Source organism: Scyliorhinus canicula, chromosome 4, assembly GCF_902713615.1.
Source record: "Scyliorhinus canicula chromosome 4, sScyCan1.1, whole genome shotgun sequence".
Taxonomy (NCBI): domain Eukaryota; kingdom Metazoa; phylum Chordata; class Chondrichthyes; order Carcharhiniformes; family Scyliorhinidae; genus Scyliorhinus; species Scyliorhinus canicula.
The window spans coordinates 224576609-224593536 of record NC_052149.1 but is presented as its reverse complement, the minus strand read 5'-3'; the positions used below and the strand labels follow the sequence as shown (position 1 = coordinate 224593536).

The 16928-nt window shown below is 51.1% G+C and overlaps 1 protein-coding gene across 3 annotated transcripts in view; it reads right to left on the bottom strand.

The window, feature by feature from the left end:
* The window catches only part of LOC119965405, a 54856-nt gene that overhangs the window by 20450 nt on the left and 17478 nt on the right, over window positions 1-16928 (bottom strand). For all 3 annotated transcript variants that reach the window (XM_038796155.1, XM_038796154.1, XM_038796156.1), the window contains exon 5: window positions 12072-12343. In XM_038796155.1, the coding sequence (XP_038652083.1) occupies window positions 12105-12343 (239 nt within the window). In that variant the 3' untranslated portion in view covers window positions 12072-12104. The remainder of the gene's footprint in view (window positions 1-12071; window positions 12344-16928) is intronic.

Here is a 16928-nt window from a genome sequence, read left to right as displayed (position 1 = left end):
GTCTGTCGCTGTGGGGAACGGGCTGAGCGGGGGGGGGCACGGGCACGTGGCGGACTACGGAAGGGTGGTGGCTAGTCGACGGGGGGGTCAGGTGGCTCTCCGATCCGGCTGATCATCTGGAATGTGAGGGGACTGAATGGGCTGGTCAAACAGTCCCGTGTGTTCGCGCACCTGAGGGGGCTGAAGGTGGACGTGGCTATGCTTCAGGAGACGCACCTGAAGGTGGCGGATCAGGTCAGGTTGAGGAAGGGGTGGGTGGGCCAAGTGTTTCATTCGGGGTTGGATGCAAAAAAACGGAGGGTGGCGATCCTGGTGGGAAAGAGGGTGTTGTTTGAGGCGTCGAGTGTGGTAGCAGACAGCGGCGGGAGGTACGTGATGGTGAGCGGAAAGCTGCAAGGGGAGCGGGTGGTGCTGGTCAATATATATGCCCCGAATTGGGATGGTGAGGGTTTCATGCGGCACATTTTGGGCCGGATTCCAGATTTGGAGGTGGGGGGCATGATAATGGGGGGGGGATTTCAACACGGTGCTGGATCCACCACTGGATCGATCCAGTTCCAGGACGGGTAGGAGGCCTGCGGCGGCTAAGGTGCTGAGGGGGTTTATGGACCAGATGGGAGGGGTGGATCCTTGGAGGTTCGCGAGGCCGAGGGCCAGGGAATTTTCATACTTCTCCCATGTGCATAAGGCCTACTCCCGGATTGACGACTTTGTTTTTAGTAGGGCGCTGATTGCGGGGGTAGTAGACGCTGAGTACTCGGCGATAGCCATTTGTGACCATGCCCCGCATTGGGTGGACCTTGGGCTGGGGGAGGAGAGGGACCAGCGCCCGTTGTGGCGCTTTGAGGTGGGGCTGCTGTCGGACGAGGATATGAGGGGGCGGGTTTGAGGAGGCATTGAGAGGTACCTGGAGGCCAACGATAACGGGGAGGTCCGAGTGGGGACGGTCTGGGAGGCGCTGAAGGCGATGGTTGGGGGGAGTTGATCTCCATTCGGGCCCACAGGGAGAGAGGGGAGCAGAGAGAAAGGGAGAGATTAGTGGGGGAGATGGTGAGGGTGGGACAGGAGGTACGCGGAGGCCCCGGAGGAGGGATTGCTGAGGGAGCGGCACAGCCTTCGTGCTGAGTTCGACTTGTTGACCACCAGAAAGGCGGAGGCTCAATGGAGAAAGGCTCAGGGTGCTGTGTACGAGTATGGGGAGAAGGCGAGTAGGATGCTGGCACACCAGCTCCGTAAGCGGGATGCGGCTAGCGAGATTGGTGGAGTTAAGGACCGGGGAGGAAATGTGGTGCGGAGGGGGGTAGACATTAATGGGGTCTTCAGGGACTTTTATGAGAGACTATATCAGTCCGAACATCCGGCGGAGAAGGGGGGGATGGGGCACTTTTTGGACCGACTGAGATTCCCGAGGGTGGAGGAGGGATGGGTGGAGGGTCTGGGGGCGCCAGTTGAGCTTGAGGAGCTGGTTAGAGGGATAGGGAACATGCAGTCGGGGAAGGCGCCGGGGCCGGATGGGTTCCCGGTTGAATTTTACTAGGTGTATGCAGACCTGCTGGGCCCCCTGTTGGTTAGGACCTTCAACGAGGCGAGGGGGGGGGGGGGGGGGGGGGGGGGGGGGCTTTGCCCCTGACGATGTCTCGGGCGCTGATCTCCTTGATCCTTAAGCGAGACAAGGATCCCCTGCAGTGTGGGTCATACAGGCCGATCTCACTCCTGAATGTGGACGCCAAGTTGTTGGCAAAGATCTTAGCCACGAGGATAGAAGATTGTGTGCCGCAGGTTATCCACGAGGATCAAACAGGGTTTGTGAAGGGGAGGCAGCTGAACACTAATATACGGAGACTCTTGAACGTTATTATGATGCCGGCGGTGGAAGGGGAGGCGGAGATAGCGGTGGCGCTAGATGCGGAGAAGGCATTTGATAGGGTCGAGTGGGGGTACTTGTGGGAGGTGCTGGAAAGGTTCGGGTTTGGGGAGGGGTTTGTCAGTTGGGTGAGGCTGTTGTATGAGGCCCCGATGGCGAGTGTGGCCACAAATAAGAGGTCAGAGTATTTTCGACTATACCGAGGGACGAGGCAGGGGTGTCCCCTGTCCCCCCTACATTTTGCGCTGGCAATTGAGCCCCTGGCTATGGCGCTGAGGGAGTCGGGGGATTGGAGGGGGCTGGTCCGGGGTAGGGACCAGCCCCCTCCAATCCCCCGACTCCTATTGTTGTATGTGGCGGACCCGGTGGGGGGAATGCCGGTGGTGATAAGGATTCTCTGGGAATTTGGGGATTTCTCAGGGTATAAGCTTAACTTTTGGAAAAGCGGGTTGTTTGTGGTGCACCCGGGGGACCAGGAGGGGGGGATTGGGAGGCTCCCACTGAAAAGGGCGGAGAGGAGCTTCAGGTACTTGATGGTTCAGGTGGCCAGGAGCTGGGGGGCCTTGCATAAGCTAAACCTCATAAGGCTGGTGGAGCAAATGGAGGAGGAGTTTAAGAGATGGGACATGGTGCCGCTGTCTTTGGCGGGTGGGGTGCAGTCAGTTAAGATGACGGTGCTCCCGAGGTTTCTGTTCCTGTTCCAGTGCCTCCCCATCCTTATCCCGAAGGCCTTTTTCAGGCGGGTTGACAGGAGCATGACGGGGTTTGTGTTGGCACACGGGACTCCAAGGGTGAGACGGGTGTTCTTGGAGCGGGGCAGGGATGGGGGGGGAGGGGGGGGGGGCTGGCGTTGCCCAAACTCTATGGGTATTATTGGGCTGCCAACGCAGCGATGGTGCGTAAGTGGGTAATGGACGGGGAGGGGACAGCATGGAAGAGGATTGCGGATGGCATCCTGTGTGGGTACGAGCCTGGAAGCGCTTGCAACGGCGCTGCTGCCGCTCCCCACAAGCCCGGTGGTGGCAGCTTCCCTCAAGATTTGGGGGCAATGGAGGTGGCACAGGGGGAGGTGGGGGCCTCGATGGGGTCCCCGGTACGGGGGAACCACCCGTTTGTTCCGGGGAGAATTGATGGCGGGTTCCTGAGTTGGCACAGGGCAGGTGTCAGGAGGCTGGGGGACCTGTTCATAGACGGGAAGTTTGCGAGCCTGGGTGAGCTGGAAGGGAAGTTCAGGCTCCCCCCGGGAACACCTTTAGGTACATGCAAGTAAGGGCGTTTGTCAGGCGGCAGGTGGCGGGATTCCCTCTGCTGCCGCCGCGTGGGGTCCAGGACAGGGTGCTCTCGGGGGTATGGGTTGGAGACTGGAGGATCCCGGAAGTGTACCAGGTGATGCAGGAGGTAGACGAGGCCTCGGTGGAGGAGCTGAAAGATAAATGGGAGGAGGAGCTGGGTGAGGAGATTGGGGAGGGGATGTGGGCGGATGACCTAGAAAGGGTGAACTCCTCCTCTTCGTGTGGCTCGTTGTTTTTGTTTTGGGTTGAATATCTATTTTTTGCCAATGACGGGCGTTACTTTATTGTTTCTCTTTTGTATTTACGGTGGGGGGGGTTCTGTTTTTTTTTGTTCTTAGAATTTTCTGTTATTGTTTTCTTTTTTGTGAAAATGTGAAATTTGAACAAAATTATTTTTTTAAAAAAGATGGAAATCTGAGCCGCCGTCGGCGGCCTTGCTGAGGAGCTGCTTAACGATGTGGACCCCCTTTTCCACCTTTCCATTGGTTTGGGGGTATAGGGGACTGGACGTAACGTGCTTGAAGTTGTAGTGTCGGGCGATGCCGGCCCATTCCTGGCTCGCGAAACAGGGGCCATTGTCTGACATGACCGTCAGCGGAATGCTATGTCAGGCAAATGTCTCCTTACAAGCCCTGATCACAGCCGAGGATGTGAGATCGTGCAGCCTGATGAACTCCGGGTAACTGGAGTAGTCGATGATGATAACGTAATCCCTGCCCAATGCATGGAACAAGTCGATGCCCACTTTGGTCCACGGTGATGTGACAAGCTCATGGGGCATCAGGGTCTCCCGTGGTTGGGCGGGCTGAAAACGCTGGCAGGTAGAGCAGTTGAGCACCACATTGGCGATGTCATCATTGATGCCCAGCCAGTAGACGGCTTCTCTGGCCCTGCGGCGGCATTTCTCGATGCCTAAGTGCCCTTCATGGAGTTGCTCCAATACTAGCTGGCACATGCTTTGTGTGACAACAATGCGATCCATTTTCAGGAGCACCCCGTCGACAACCGCCAGGTCATCGCGGACGTTGTAAAATTGCGGGCATTGGTCCTTGAGCCACCTGTCTGACATTAGACACATCACCCGCTGCAGAAGTGGATCAGACGCTGTCTCACGGTGAATTTGCATCAGTCGTGCATCCGTAGCTGGCAAATGGGAGGCTGCAAACTGAACGTGGGCATCAATTTGGCAAATGAAGCCGTCATGATCACATGGAGTTGTGATCAACCTTGAGACGGCATCGGCAACGGCAAGGTCCTTGCCAGGGGTATAGATCAGTTGAAAGTCGTACCTGCGCAGCTTGAGTAGGATACGCTGGAGGCGAGGCGTCATGTCATTCAAGTCCTTTTCGATAAAATTTACAAGGGGCCGGTGGTCGGTTTCAACCGTGAACTGCGGAAGTCCATAGACGTAGTCGTGGAACTTCACGACTTCAGTGAGAAGGCCGAGACACTTTTTCTCAATTTGCGCATAGCGCTGCTCTGTGGGAGTCATCGCCCATGACGCATACGCAACGGGGGCCCATGACGAGGCCTCATCTCGTTGCAGGAGTACGGCACCAATCACCGACTGACTGGCATCAGTAGAGAATTTGATCTTTTTGGTCGGGTCGAAAAAGGCCAACACTGGGGCCGTGGAAAGCTTGGCCTTCAGCTCGAGCCATTCATGCTCATGAGCAGGGAGCCATTGGAAATCTGTGGTTTTGCGAATCAGGTCTCTGAGGGCCGTGGTGTGAGAGGCGAGATTCGGGATGAACTTCCCGAGGAAATTCACCATACCCTGGAACCGGAGAACCGGGCGTCTTCATGGACGTGATTGCTGCAATCTTGTCCTCGTCCAGACGCACCCCCTGGTGGGGATGTGATCCCCCAGAAAATTGATACTCGACTGGCTGAAGGAACATTTGGAACTATTGAGGCGGAGGCCGTGTTCGTGGATGCGCCTGAAAATAAGCTGAAGGTCGGCAATGTGTTCCTGCAGGGTGGTTTACCAGATAATAATGTCATCGACATATACCGGACGCCGTCGATCCCCTCCATCATCTGCTCCATGATTCGGTGGAAAACTTCGGACGCAGAGATGATGCCGAATGGCATCCGGTTGTAGCAGGACCTGCCAAAGGGGGTGTTGAACGTACACAGCTTCCTGCTTGACTCATCTAGTTGGATCTGCCAGAAACCCTTCGAGGCATCCAATTTTGAGAATAGTTTGGCGTGGGCCATCTCAGACGTGAGCTCCTCACGTTTCGGAATCGGGTAGTGCTCCGCACATGATATTCTGATTCAGATCTTTGGGATCAATACAGATCCGTAGCTTGCCGGACGGCTTCTTGACACAGTCCATGGAGCTTACCCAGTCTGTGGGTTCCGTGACCCTAGAAATCACTCCTTGGTCCTGGAGGTCCTGGGGCTGTTGCTTGAGGCGGTCGTTGAGGGGCGCTGGGACTCTGCGAGGTGCGTGAACGACAGGTGTGGCGTTGGGCTTGAGTAAGATTTTGTACGTATAGGGGAGCGTGCCCATGCCTTCGAAAACATCATGGTATTGCTGGATGATGGAGTCGAGTTGCGCCCTGAAGTCTATGTCAGAGGATGCAGACACATCGCTTGAAGAGAGAGAGTGTACTCTCTGCACTAAGTGGAGCAGCTTGCATGCCTGGTCACCAAGCAAGGAGGCTTCTGAGGCAGCAACAATCTCGAACGGGAGAATGACTGTGTGAGCACGATGTGTCACCTCAAGGCGGCAGGAGCCGCTGGAGGCGATGGCATTGCCATTGTAGTCCAGCAATTTACACGCAGATGGCAGGACAGTAGGCTGTACGCAGAGCTTGCGAAAATCAGACAACGCGATGAGATTGGCAGAAGCGCCAGTGTCCAGGCGGAACCTGACAGGGGACCGTAAGGGTGGCACACCACTCATCATCCTGGCTGACGCTGTGGACGTGGACGGGTTCAGTGCCACGCTTGGGGGACATCCTGTTCGTAGTAACGACGCCGATTTGGAACGGGACCTGTGGGTCATTGCAGGCACAGTCGGAATCAAGGTCTGGAGTAGGTTCATTGATGGCAGGCTGGATAGCCCTGACGTCTCTGTGGGGCTGGGTGAACCTCCTAGAAACAGCAGGCATGGAAGATCTGCACATTGCAGCGTAGTGGCCTCGCTTGCCACACTGCAGGCAGTGTCGGGACTTTGCGGGACATTGCCGCTTTAAGTGGGAGGAGCCGCAGTTGCCGCACGCCGGAGCGTCGGGACGTTCGTCGCGCCACCGCGCATGCGTGGGACGATCCAGCGTAGTGCGCACCTGTGCAAAGCGGTCCATGACGTCAGCACGCTCGCTGCATGTAAGCGCAGGACTCCGCGAAAAGCGCGCAAAATGGCCACCATCGTTCTGATCCAGAGCCTGAAAAGATTTAATCATTTGGACCTGTTCTTCCTCGTAAGGGGCTTGCCGCGCCGTTTCAGCAGCCTGGATGCAGGAGTAGCGCGTGGAGGCATGTTCATGAAGTACACAGGTCTCAATGGTCGTGGAGAGAGTGGGAGCTGCTTTACTTTTAGTAGCTGCTGGCGCTGCGGCTCAGATTGAACACCAAAAACAATCTGGTCATGGAGCATGGAGTCAGAGGTGGACCCGTAGTTGCAGGGCTGCGCAAGGACGCGGAGGTGGGTAATAAAGGACTGGAAAGGCTCGTCCTTACCCTGAATTCGCTGCTGAAACATGTATCTCTCGAAGCTCTCGTTGACCTCGTCTACACACTGGCTGGCAAACTTCAGAATTATGGACTTGAACTTCGATTTGTCCTCCCCCTCATCGAAGGTGAGTGAGTTGTAAATGTGCAGAGCGTGATCACCGGCTGTGAAGAGGAAGAGAGCAATCTTCCGTGCGTCCGAGGCAGCTTCCAGGTCCCTGGCTTCGAGGTACAGCTGGAAGCGCTGTTTGCAAAGTTTCCAGTTCGAGCCCAGATTCCCTGTAATGCGGAGAGGCAGCGGCGGGCGAACGGAGTCCATTCTGTAGGATGGCGCGAGACTGGTGGAAGGCAGATCACTGAAAGGTACGTCTCAGAAGTGCGAGCATCCCTCAACTCCTGGTATCATGACGTGTTGGCTAGTGTAGGCTTGAGAGATGAACAGACACTTCCAACACTGATGAAGGTTCAACTCAATTTTATTAACTACTTCTAACTAACTAACACACGATGACTGTGGGTCTAAATGATGCTAACTTAAACTAGAGACCTAAGCCTTGTCTGAACCAGTTGATTCTCTCAGCACATGTTGTAAGTCTGTGCTGGGTTGGATTAGTTCTTGTTACACTCAGAGGCAGCACTCAGAATGAGCGGGAACCGTGGTGCCCGCTGCCTTTATAGTGTGTGTATTCTAACTGGTGATTGGCTGCGGTGTTTGTACATGTTGATTGGTCCCTGTGTATGTCCATCAGTATGTGTCTGCACCATGATATACTGGTGTATATTATGACAGATCCTAGATAGGTAGGCCTTCAGTATGTTAAGATCTACTTTAGCGAGCATTGTTTGGTTTCACCCTTTTGGGCAGAACTCCGATTCCGACGCCTTTCGGGACTTGGGTATATTCCACGTGGTGTGGAGGCTTCCGGGAATGGTATGTAAAGGTGGGGTCCTTTCCCGGCTGCTCGCGCTTGAGCACAATGCGCCTACTGGATCGTGCCCATAAACATAGTATTGCTAAATGGACTTTATGATTACCCACTCACGTTTACATAAAAGACAAGACCATGCTATGAATATGTAATGATTTTCCAGACACAGGTGTTCAGCTTTGCAGCAGGATGAAGGACAGACAAAAGAATCCATCAGACTCCATAATGGGCTAATAGCTGGTCAGACGAGGGTGTTTCAGAGGACAATGTGTATTGAATGAATCACCCTGGATAAACAGGAGGATCCTGTTTTTCCCATTAAGGAGTTGGGGACTGGATGGGGCAATGTAACTCTGGCCAGTTGTGGGCATCTACCTATGACTCAATGCTAGCAGAGAAGAATAAAGGAAGAAACATTGGAACAGACCTTCATGGGAGTCCCCCAGTCACAACCATCACAAGAAGAAGGGACCCTGGATTTCAAAGCCGATAGAAGACATCCACATCAAGTGCTCGTAGCCTGGCCAGCCTCCTTCACTAAGTACCGATAAAACCTAGAGCTTAGCTGTGAGTCTTAGTCATATTTCATTTGAGTGAGAGAATTGTGAATATAATTGTGCCAAACCGTGAACCTGCTTTGTCCTTTGTTCATCTCGCAATTAAGGGCACCTGGGTAAATGTTTTGATTCATAAACTGGTCAAAGTGTCTGAGATTTTACACACACAACACCCCCTGCCACCCTCACAGACATTTATCATTTTACATACCATTGCAAAAACACCAATATAAATGTCCTGGAGATTACCATTGACCAGAAAATTAACTGGACCACAGACATAAATATTGTGGCTTCAAAGGCATATCAGAGGCTGGTAACTCTGATGAAAAGTAACTAACCCCCTGACTTCTCAAAAACTGTCCTCATCTACAAGGCACAAGTGAGGGGTGTGATGGAATACCTACTCTCCACTTGCCTGGATGAATGCAGTTCCAACAGCACTCAAGAAGCTGGACATTGCCCAGGACAAAGCAGCCAATTGATTGCCACCACATAAATCTCCTGAAACATTCAGATTCTCCACGAGCAGCGCACAGTGGCAACAGGGTGTACCACCTACAAGAGGCAGTGCAACAACTCACCAAAGCTCCTTCGACAGCACCTTCCGGACCCATGACCTCTACCTTCGGGAAAGGCAAGGACAGCAGGTACACGGGATCAGCACCATCTGCAAATTATCCTGCAAGTTTTCACATCATCCAGGGTTGGAACTAAATTGCCATCCTTTCATTGCCACTGGGTCAAAATTGTAAACATTTTCTCCATAACAAAATATTGGGAATACCTTTACCATGTTACTGAAACAGTTGAAGACAGCTCACCACCTTTTCAAGGCACAGTGGCACAGTGGTTAGCTCTGCTGCCTCACAGCACCAGGGACCCGGATTCGATTCCGACTTCGGGCAGCTGTGTGGAGTTTGCACATTCTCCCCTTATCTGCGTGGGTTTCCTCCGGGTGCTCCGGTTTCCTTCCTCAGTCCAAAGGTGTGCATGGTAGGTGAAATGCTAAATTATTCCTAGGTGGGGTTAAAGGGATGGAGTAGGGGATTAGGCTGAGGTTAGGGTGCTGTTTCAGAGGGTCGGTGCAGTCTCGATGGGCCGAATAGCCTCCTTCTCCACTGTAGGGATTTTATGATTCTATGATTAGTACAGGGCAATCATTTCTGGCCTTGCCAGTGATGACTATCTCCCATCAATATTTTCAGAAAAAACCTCCTGCACCAATGCTGTGATTGCTTTTTAAGTGTACCCTATCTGCTATTGAATGTTTAGGATGTAAGTGGCTAACATCATCTTATCGTGGATATATTGCGGGAAGCTCGCATTGTTCGTGAATTAATCTCATTCTAAAGTAAGTTTGATTGGCCTTGAAAATCTTTCAGTGCCAGTGAGTCATTTTGTTCATGTCATCCTTGATAAGGCTGGAATGAAACCGGACGGACCATCCGGCCTCTACGCAGACAACGGCAAACCCAACACTGTCGACTCTGCAAAGTCCTCCTCACTAACATCTGGGGGCTTGTGCCAAAGCTGGGAGAGCTGTCTCACAGACTAGTCAAGAAACAGCCTGCCAAATCCTTTCAACGCATCAATGGCAGAGGGTAAGAAAGGGAGAGACAGCTAGTCAGCCATGCCTGATGCAGAGTCTCCAGCTAAAAGCCTCTGGCAACAAGCTAGTGGCCTGTTCCATGAAAAACCTCACTCTGGGAACTGATGAAAGCCTGTCTTGGGCACCACTAAGTGCAGAGTGAGCAACAACATCAGGGAGAACTTCTTTGCCGTTCTTCATGGGATCTTTTGCAGCCATCCGTGTCCTGGGTTTAATGTAATAATCTTTATCAGTGTTGCAAGTACTTTACATTAACACTGAAAACACAGGAAACCCACACAGACATGAGGAGAACATGCAGACTCTTCACAGTCACTGAATACAGAAATCAAACCTGGGTCCCTGACTCTGTGAAGCAACAGTGCTAACCACTGTGCTACCGTGCTGCCTGCAGTGACATCATGGTTGTGTTGTACTTCACCGACTGACAACTGAGAGTCTCACTAGTATATGAGTGAATGTTAGAGTCAGGTGACCCCTCAGACTTGCTGGAGGAAGCTGGAAGAGAGAGGTTCCCAGACATCTTGGGCGGGATTCTCCCCCACCCGGCGGGGCAGGAGGTCCCGGCGGGATGGAGGATCCACACCTTTAGGAGCCAAGCCCTCACCTTCAGGGGCTAGGCCCGCGCCGGAGTGGTTAATGCTCCACCTGCCGGTGGGAAAGGCCTTTGGTGCCACGCTAGCCGGGGCCGAAGGAACTCTGCCAGCCGGCTGAAGTTTGCGCATGCACGGGAGCGTCAGCGCATGCTGACGTCATCCCCGCGCATGCGCAGGGGGGGTCACCTCCGCGTCAGCCGTCACGGAGGCTGATGGCTGACGCAGAGGGGAAAGAGTGACCCCACGGTACAGGCCCGCCCCCGGAGCCAGATCGGCCCACGCCCCCACCAGGACCCCGGAGACCGCTCGTGCCACCGTCGGTAAGGGACGTGGCGGGACCGGCATCACAGCAGCGGGACTTCAGCCCGTCATGGGCCGGAGAATCGCTGGGTGGGGGGGCGGGGGGGGGGGGGTGCCCGCCGACTGGCGCATGCGATTCCAGCCCCCGGCGAATCTCGGGTACCGGAGAATTCGGTGGCCGGCGGGGGTGGGATTCACGCCGCCCTCCGGCGATTCTCCGACCTGGCTGTGGGTCGGAGATTCCCGCCCCTGGTTAATGTTAATAAAGCATTTATAGCTTTAGCTACAAGTGTTCTTGTAACATAAATCAGGCCATCCAACAAGAACATTACACCACCTAATGTCTCACCCTAAAGATGGCAACTCACTCACTCAGTTGCACTGAAGTATCGGTGTGAATTATATGAAGTGAGACCATAAACTCTCGATCTTCCTCACTCGGAGATGAGCATTCCAGTGCGAACCTAAGCCTAAGACCTTCATATTTGTCTATTTTGTGACCCACTATCGCTACAACTGCAGCTCACACAATTTGACTTCACATCGGCATGTGGTTATATCCGTCAATTCTGTAAGAATATGCAAGAAGGCGCAGATTGGAGTTGGCCTCTGTGCTAATAAACAATAGCTGATTCAGAAAAATCTGCAATCATTTCAGCAAATGAGTCTGTATTTGAAAGATCCTTCTCTTGGCGCCCTTCCATTTCTTCAGCTAAACTAATTACACAAGACTGCAGTGAATGCAAAAGGAAGTACGTTTTTTTTTTCTTTTTTAAAATAAATTTAGAGTACCCAATTCATTTTTTCCAATTAAGGGACAATTTTGCATGGCCAATTCACCTACCCTGCACATCTTTGGGTTGTGGGGGCGAAACCCACGCAAACACGGGGAGAACGTGCAAACTCCACACGGACAGTGACCCAAAGCCAGGATCGAACCTGGGACCTCGGCGCCGTGAGGCAGCAGGGCCACTGCGCCACTGTGCTAACCTCGGAAATAAGGTATTGACAGGACTTCAAAGAATGGAAATGTTGTTGCGAAGAACATTAACGGCCTTTGCAAAGTGACAAAACCTGAACGTGTGAAATAGCATTGTTTTGTGCAATTGTGCAACAGCTGCAGCTGGGTAGCAATTGACACATAAACAAAGCATATGAAGTATTGGTGAATTGTGTGTGCATGACATGACATTAAATTTACCAAGACTTTTGTGCCTTTTACAATAAAAATGACTCTTACCATTAACTGCGAGCCTGTACACAATGTGAATTTTTAACATGGATCTGTTAAATACAAGGCAGGTCCACCTTCTGTTATGTTGTCCAATTTTCGGAATAAACAGTGACAGACTGTTCTTTCCCTGTCCAGAGAGATTAAATGTTTTTTCTTTAACAAGAATATTCCTGCCATTATCCATCCAAACGAGCCTTGTTGGTTTCTGACATGAGAAATGGAACATGCAAGACTGACGCTATCTCCTTCAGTCAGAGGGTGAGAGGGGATTGCTGACACTGGAACAAAAGAAAGTTGTATTTACAGTAATGAAGGATTTTACAATATTTTAGCCATACAATTTTCACTTTACCTCATTTAAAGAATGTTTAATAGTTCCAAAGCAATGAGATGTTGAGAATTTGTAATTTTGTGGCCCTGGACTGCAACAGTGCAACCTTTAGCACCTACTTACAATCAGTTCAAAATCTAACGTTGTAGAATGGAAACACTGCTGACCACCATTACAAGCTGCAGCTATCAATGCTACAGTTTCACAGAGTTGAAGAATTTCAATTTAATTCATGTGAACGTACAGCATAGGGCAAATCTGCGCAGTTCTAAGATGTAAATTTCCCAGTCCTGTCCACCACGGGAATTATCGCGGGTGGAATGGACAACTTGATGGACCTTTGAAAGGCCTGTTAACCTCGGGCGGGAATTTTCACTCTCGGGGTGGACAGGAAAAGAAAGCCCTGTCTCTCTTTGTTTCCAACAAGTTCACTTGGTAGTTGAGGATGGACAGGTTCAGTTCATCACACTACTGTGCCAAGATAGATCCTTTAGTCTGTCTCCTAAATAATTCCAGAGTTGTTCCCTTCATTTCTAAAAAGCAGATTGTAGATGTGGGTCATCGAAGATATGGTTAATGTGATCTCATTGCTCTTACGACATATAAAAGTGTTTTTGAGAGTGGGTGGTTTACTGGCACCAATTTCATTTGTCTGAAGCTGCTACCTTATGGACGCAATTCTTTCAAAACATTTCTACATTCATTTGTGGTGAGTTTTTCGGGGAGTTTCCACCGCTATTCAATGACACTTAGTCACTTTTTGGGGTCCTGGGGAATTTCTCAATGGTTTAGCCCATTTTAGCACTGGGGAGCTGAACTCGGAGATCAGGCCGCCATTTCGAAAGGGTGCCCCGATCTCTAAGTGATCTTGTGTGTCCCCCACACTCCCCACCCATGGGCAATTACACCCCCCCACACATGGGCACTGCCCCCAAAGTGAGGACACCCATAATAATAATAATAACCTTTTATTGTCACAAGTATGAAGTTACCGTGAAGAGGCCCTAGTCGCCACATTCCGGCACCTGTTCGGGTAAGCTGTAACGGGAATTGAACCCACGCTGCTGGCCTTGTTCTACATCACAAACCAACCATCTAGCTCACTGAGCTAAACCAGCCCCTGGTTTAAACCAGACCCCGCTGCGGGGTCCCCCATTGACCCCCCGTCAGGCCCCCCAAATCCCCTTACAGCACCCCCTTCCTTCCAGGATCCTCACCCATCACCCCCCTAACCTGCCCTGTATACCTACACTCTTCAACTCCCTCCTTCACCTTCCATTCATGTTCATGGGCCCCCTCAGCCCCTGACCCTTGGCAATGCACCCTGGAAGCCGGTCACCCTTGCACTGCCACCCTGGCACCCAGGCAGTGCTGCCACCAGCTTGGCAGTGCCATTCACGCACCTTGGCAGTGCCAGGGTAGCAGTGCCAAGGTACTCACATTCCAGGGGGAGGGCCTGGGAGCCACCCTGTACTGACCCTGACCACCCAGAGTTCTCTGATGGCCCAGGGAACCCCTTGGGTGCCGTTCCACCTGGTCCACATTTGTGTGTATCAGTGCTGAATGACGCCCAGCTGTGGCCTCACTGGGGAGGCTGGAGAATTGAGGGAGGCTGGTGGATACCAGGTAAGTTCACCAAGGCTGGTTTAGAACGGGGTCTGGCGTGAGCTAATTGGTCACGCCCTTTGTGGATAGATCCTGACTGTGATGTCTCGCGGGACTTGGGTGAATTCCACGAGGCATGCAAATGTCCGTGAAGCCCACAAGAGGTCTCTCCCAGCATTCACTAGCCGCACCGCGCACTGGCAAGAGCGCAACGCAGCCGGTGGATCATGCCCTAGGTTTCTCCTCTTCCTAATTGCAGTTGGATTTTGGATCTGTTCACCATGACATTTTGACAAGAAAAGGATACAAAGTGCGGGGGATATTTTAAGAAAAGGAGCAAAAAGCAAAATTAGATCATGATACCAACGTAAAGATATACATCAAAACAAAGAATACACAAATGGAAAGGGAAAATAAAAAATTGAAAGTGAATGAAAAAAATCAAGCTGTATTGAACCAATTTCAAAGGTTGATAGCTATAGACATGACTCTCCAGCCAGCATCTGTTGAGAGAAGGGCTCATACAACTGCTGTAGGATTTCCCATTTATGGAGTGCCTGCATACCAGCAATTTAGCAGCCTCAATTGCCATATGCAAAGAGTTTATTATTGATTAAGGCAGCAATTGTATTCTGAGGTATAGTTTCTGAATTGCTAACTGAAGCTAAGGGCTGGATTTTACCAGCCCTCTGAGGATGGGTTGGAGGCAGAGGAAGGAGGCTGTCAAAATCGATGACTGGTCCCGTGACCCTCGGCCCCACTTACCTCATTGTGCTGGTGCACAAACATCGCTGCATCCTCCTCCTCCAGGCTCAGCACCAGCAGAAGCCTCTGTTCTGGTGGAGCTGCCAAGTTGCTACAATCAGCCAGTAGTTCTTGGAAGGGGTTGGGGGTGGCCAAGACAGCCCCAGTGAGAGCCAAGCTGCCACTGGCAAGATGCAGCCTGGGTCCCACTGGCTGCTGCATTGGGGCCGTGTCCCCACATCTGGGGCCATTGTCGAAATTTTGGTTCTCAGTTTGTTTTTGCCGTGTAATTCTGTGAATCACATTTTAGGAAGTGTGTCAGGCCTTTGAGACGATGACAAAGACATTTACCACAATGGAATAAAAGAGTTCAGTTACTAAGTAAGCAGAGAAACTCTCTTTTAGAGAAGTTTGAAAAGAGGTTGTTCGAAATTCTGAGTGATTTACAGTAAATCAGAGGAAACATTTTTTCATTGACAGGAGGGTCGCTAATCAGAGCTCACAGATTTAAAGTCAATGGATTGTTTTGCTCTGGACGTTGTGATGATCTGGAATATACTGCCTGAAAAGTTGGGGGAAACATATTCAGTAAAATTTTCAAAAGGGTGTTCTATGGGAAATAATTTGAAAGCAAAGATCTGCAGGGTTAGTGGGGAAAAGCAGAGGAATGAGAATAATTAAATACCTTCCAAACCTTCAGCAGAGCCCCAATAGACCCAGTGCGTTCTGCTGTAAGATTCTGTTGTAAATCAGTGTAAGTACAAACTAGAAACAGGGAGTAGGCAAAAAGCTTAGAATCTTACTAATTCCTTCTTATGCAGGTACCTTCCCACCCTGCCCCTGACATACTGGAACTGCATTGCTCGAAGATGCCCTAGAATAGGTTTCAAGTCTATATTAAAAATTATGCCTTACAGATTAAGATTTTTTTTTAAATACACAACTTTAAAAATGTTGACATTTAAATGAACTTGGTCACAACAGTATCTGAAAGCAGAAATTAAAAATATTAGAGCAGAGGGCATGTTGGATTCTAAAGCTGAGTGAAAAGACCAGCTCACAGGAGTGCATTGTCACATGTGCAATTCCATGTCTGGCTGCTTTTATCTATGTTCAAATATTAGGAATATATGTATTTCATATATTCACTAAATCAGGCCTATGTCAGTTACTCTGTGGTTGAAACTACATGAGATCCCACAAACACCAGTATCAACTGCTGTTCAGTTGTTGGAAATGCCCCTGAGTCAGAAGGCTCTATCTTCATGACTTCTCCTGCACCTGGATGTTGACACGCCAGTGTTTACTGAGAGACAGCTGCACTGTCAGAGGTGCCATCATTTAGGTGAGGCATTAAAGTGAGGCCACAGTCTAGCTGCACTGGTGGACATAAAGAAACCTGTGACACTATTTCAAAGAAGCAGAGAGGAGTTTCCCCAGTGTACTAGCCAATATTTAGATCACAATCAACATCATAAAAAACAGATTATCTGGGCCGCAATTTTATGGCCATTGCGATTCGCTTTTCCTTTGGCAGTGCATCCCCGCCTGTGGATTTCATAGAATCATAGAATTTACAGTGCAGAAGGAGGCCATTCGGCCCATCAAGTCTGCTCCGGCCCATGAAAAGGGCACCCTACCGAAGCCTACACCTCCACCCTATCCACGTAACCCAGCAACCCCACCCCACCTTTTTGGACTCTAAGGGCAATTTAGCATAGCCAATCCACCTAAGCTACACTGCTTTGGACTGTGGGAGGAAACCGGAGCACCCGAACGAAACCCACGCAGACCCGGGGAGACTCCGCACAGAAAGTGACTCAAGCCAGGAATCGAACCTGGGACCCTGGCTCTGTGAAGCAATTGCGACAAGCACTGTGCTACCGTGTTGCCCGGCGGTGTGAGGTGGCTTGAATGGGAAATCCGTTGACAAGCAACAGGAAGAGAGAATCCCTTCTCCAGCAAACGACACGCCACTGAGAAACACGCGGCTGGGGAATCGGAGAATCCAGCCCGTGATTTTTATCACATTCCTATTTGTGAAGGTTTGCACTAATTGGCTTTCACACTTCCTGCATCACAGCAGTTACTTGCCTTCCAAGAGAACTTGATTGGCTGTAAAGCACTTTAAACATTCAGTGGTCTTAAAAGTGTTCTATAATTGCAAATCTTTCTTCTCCTGC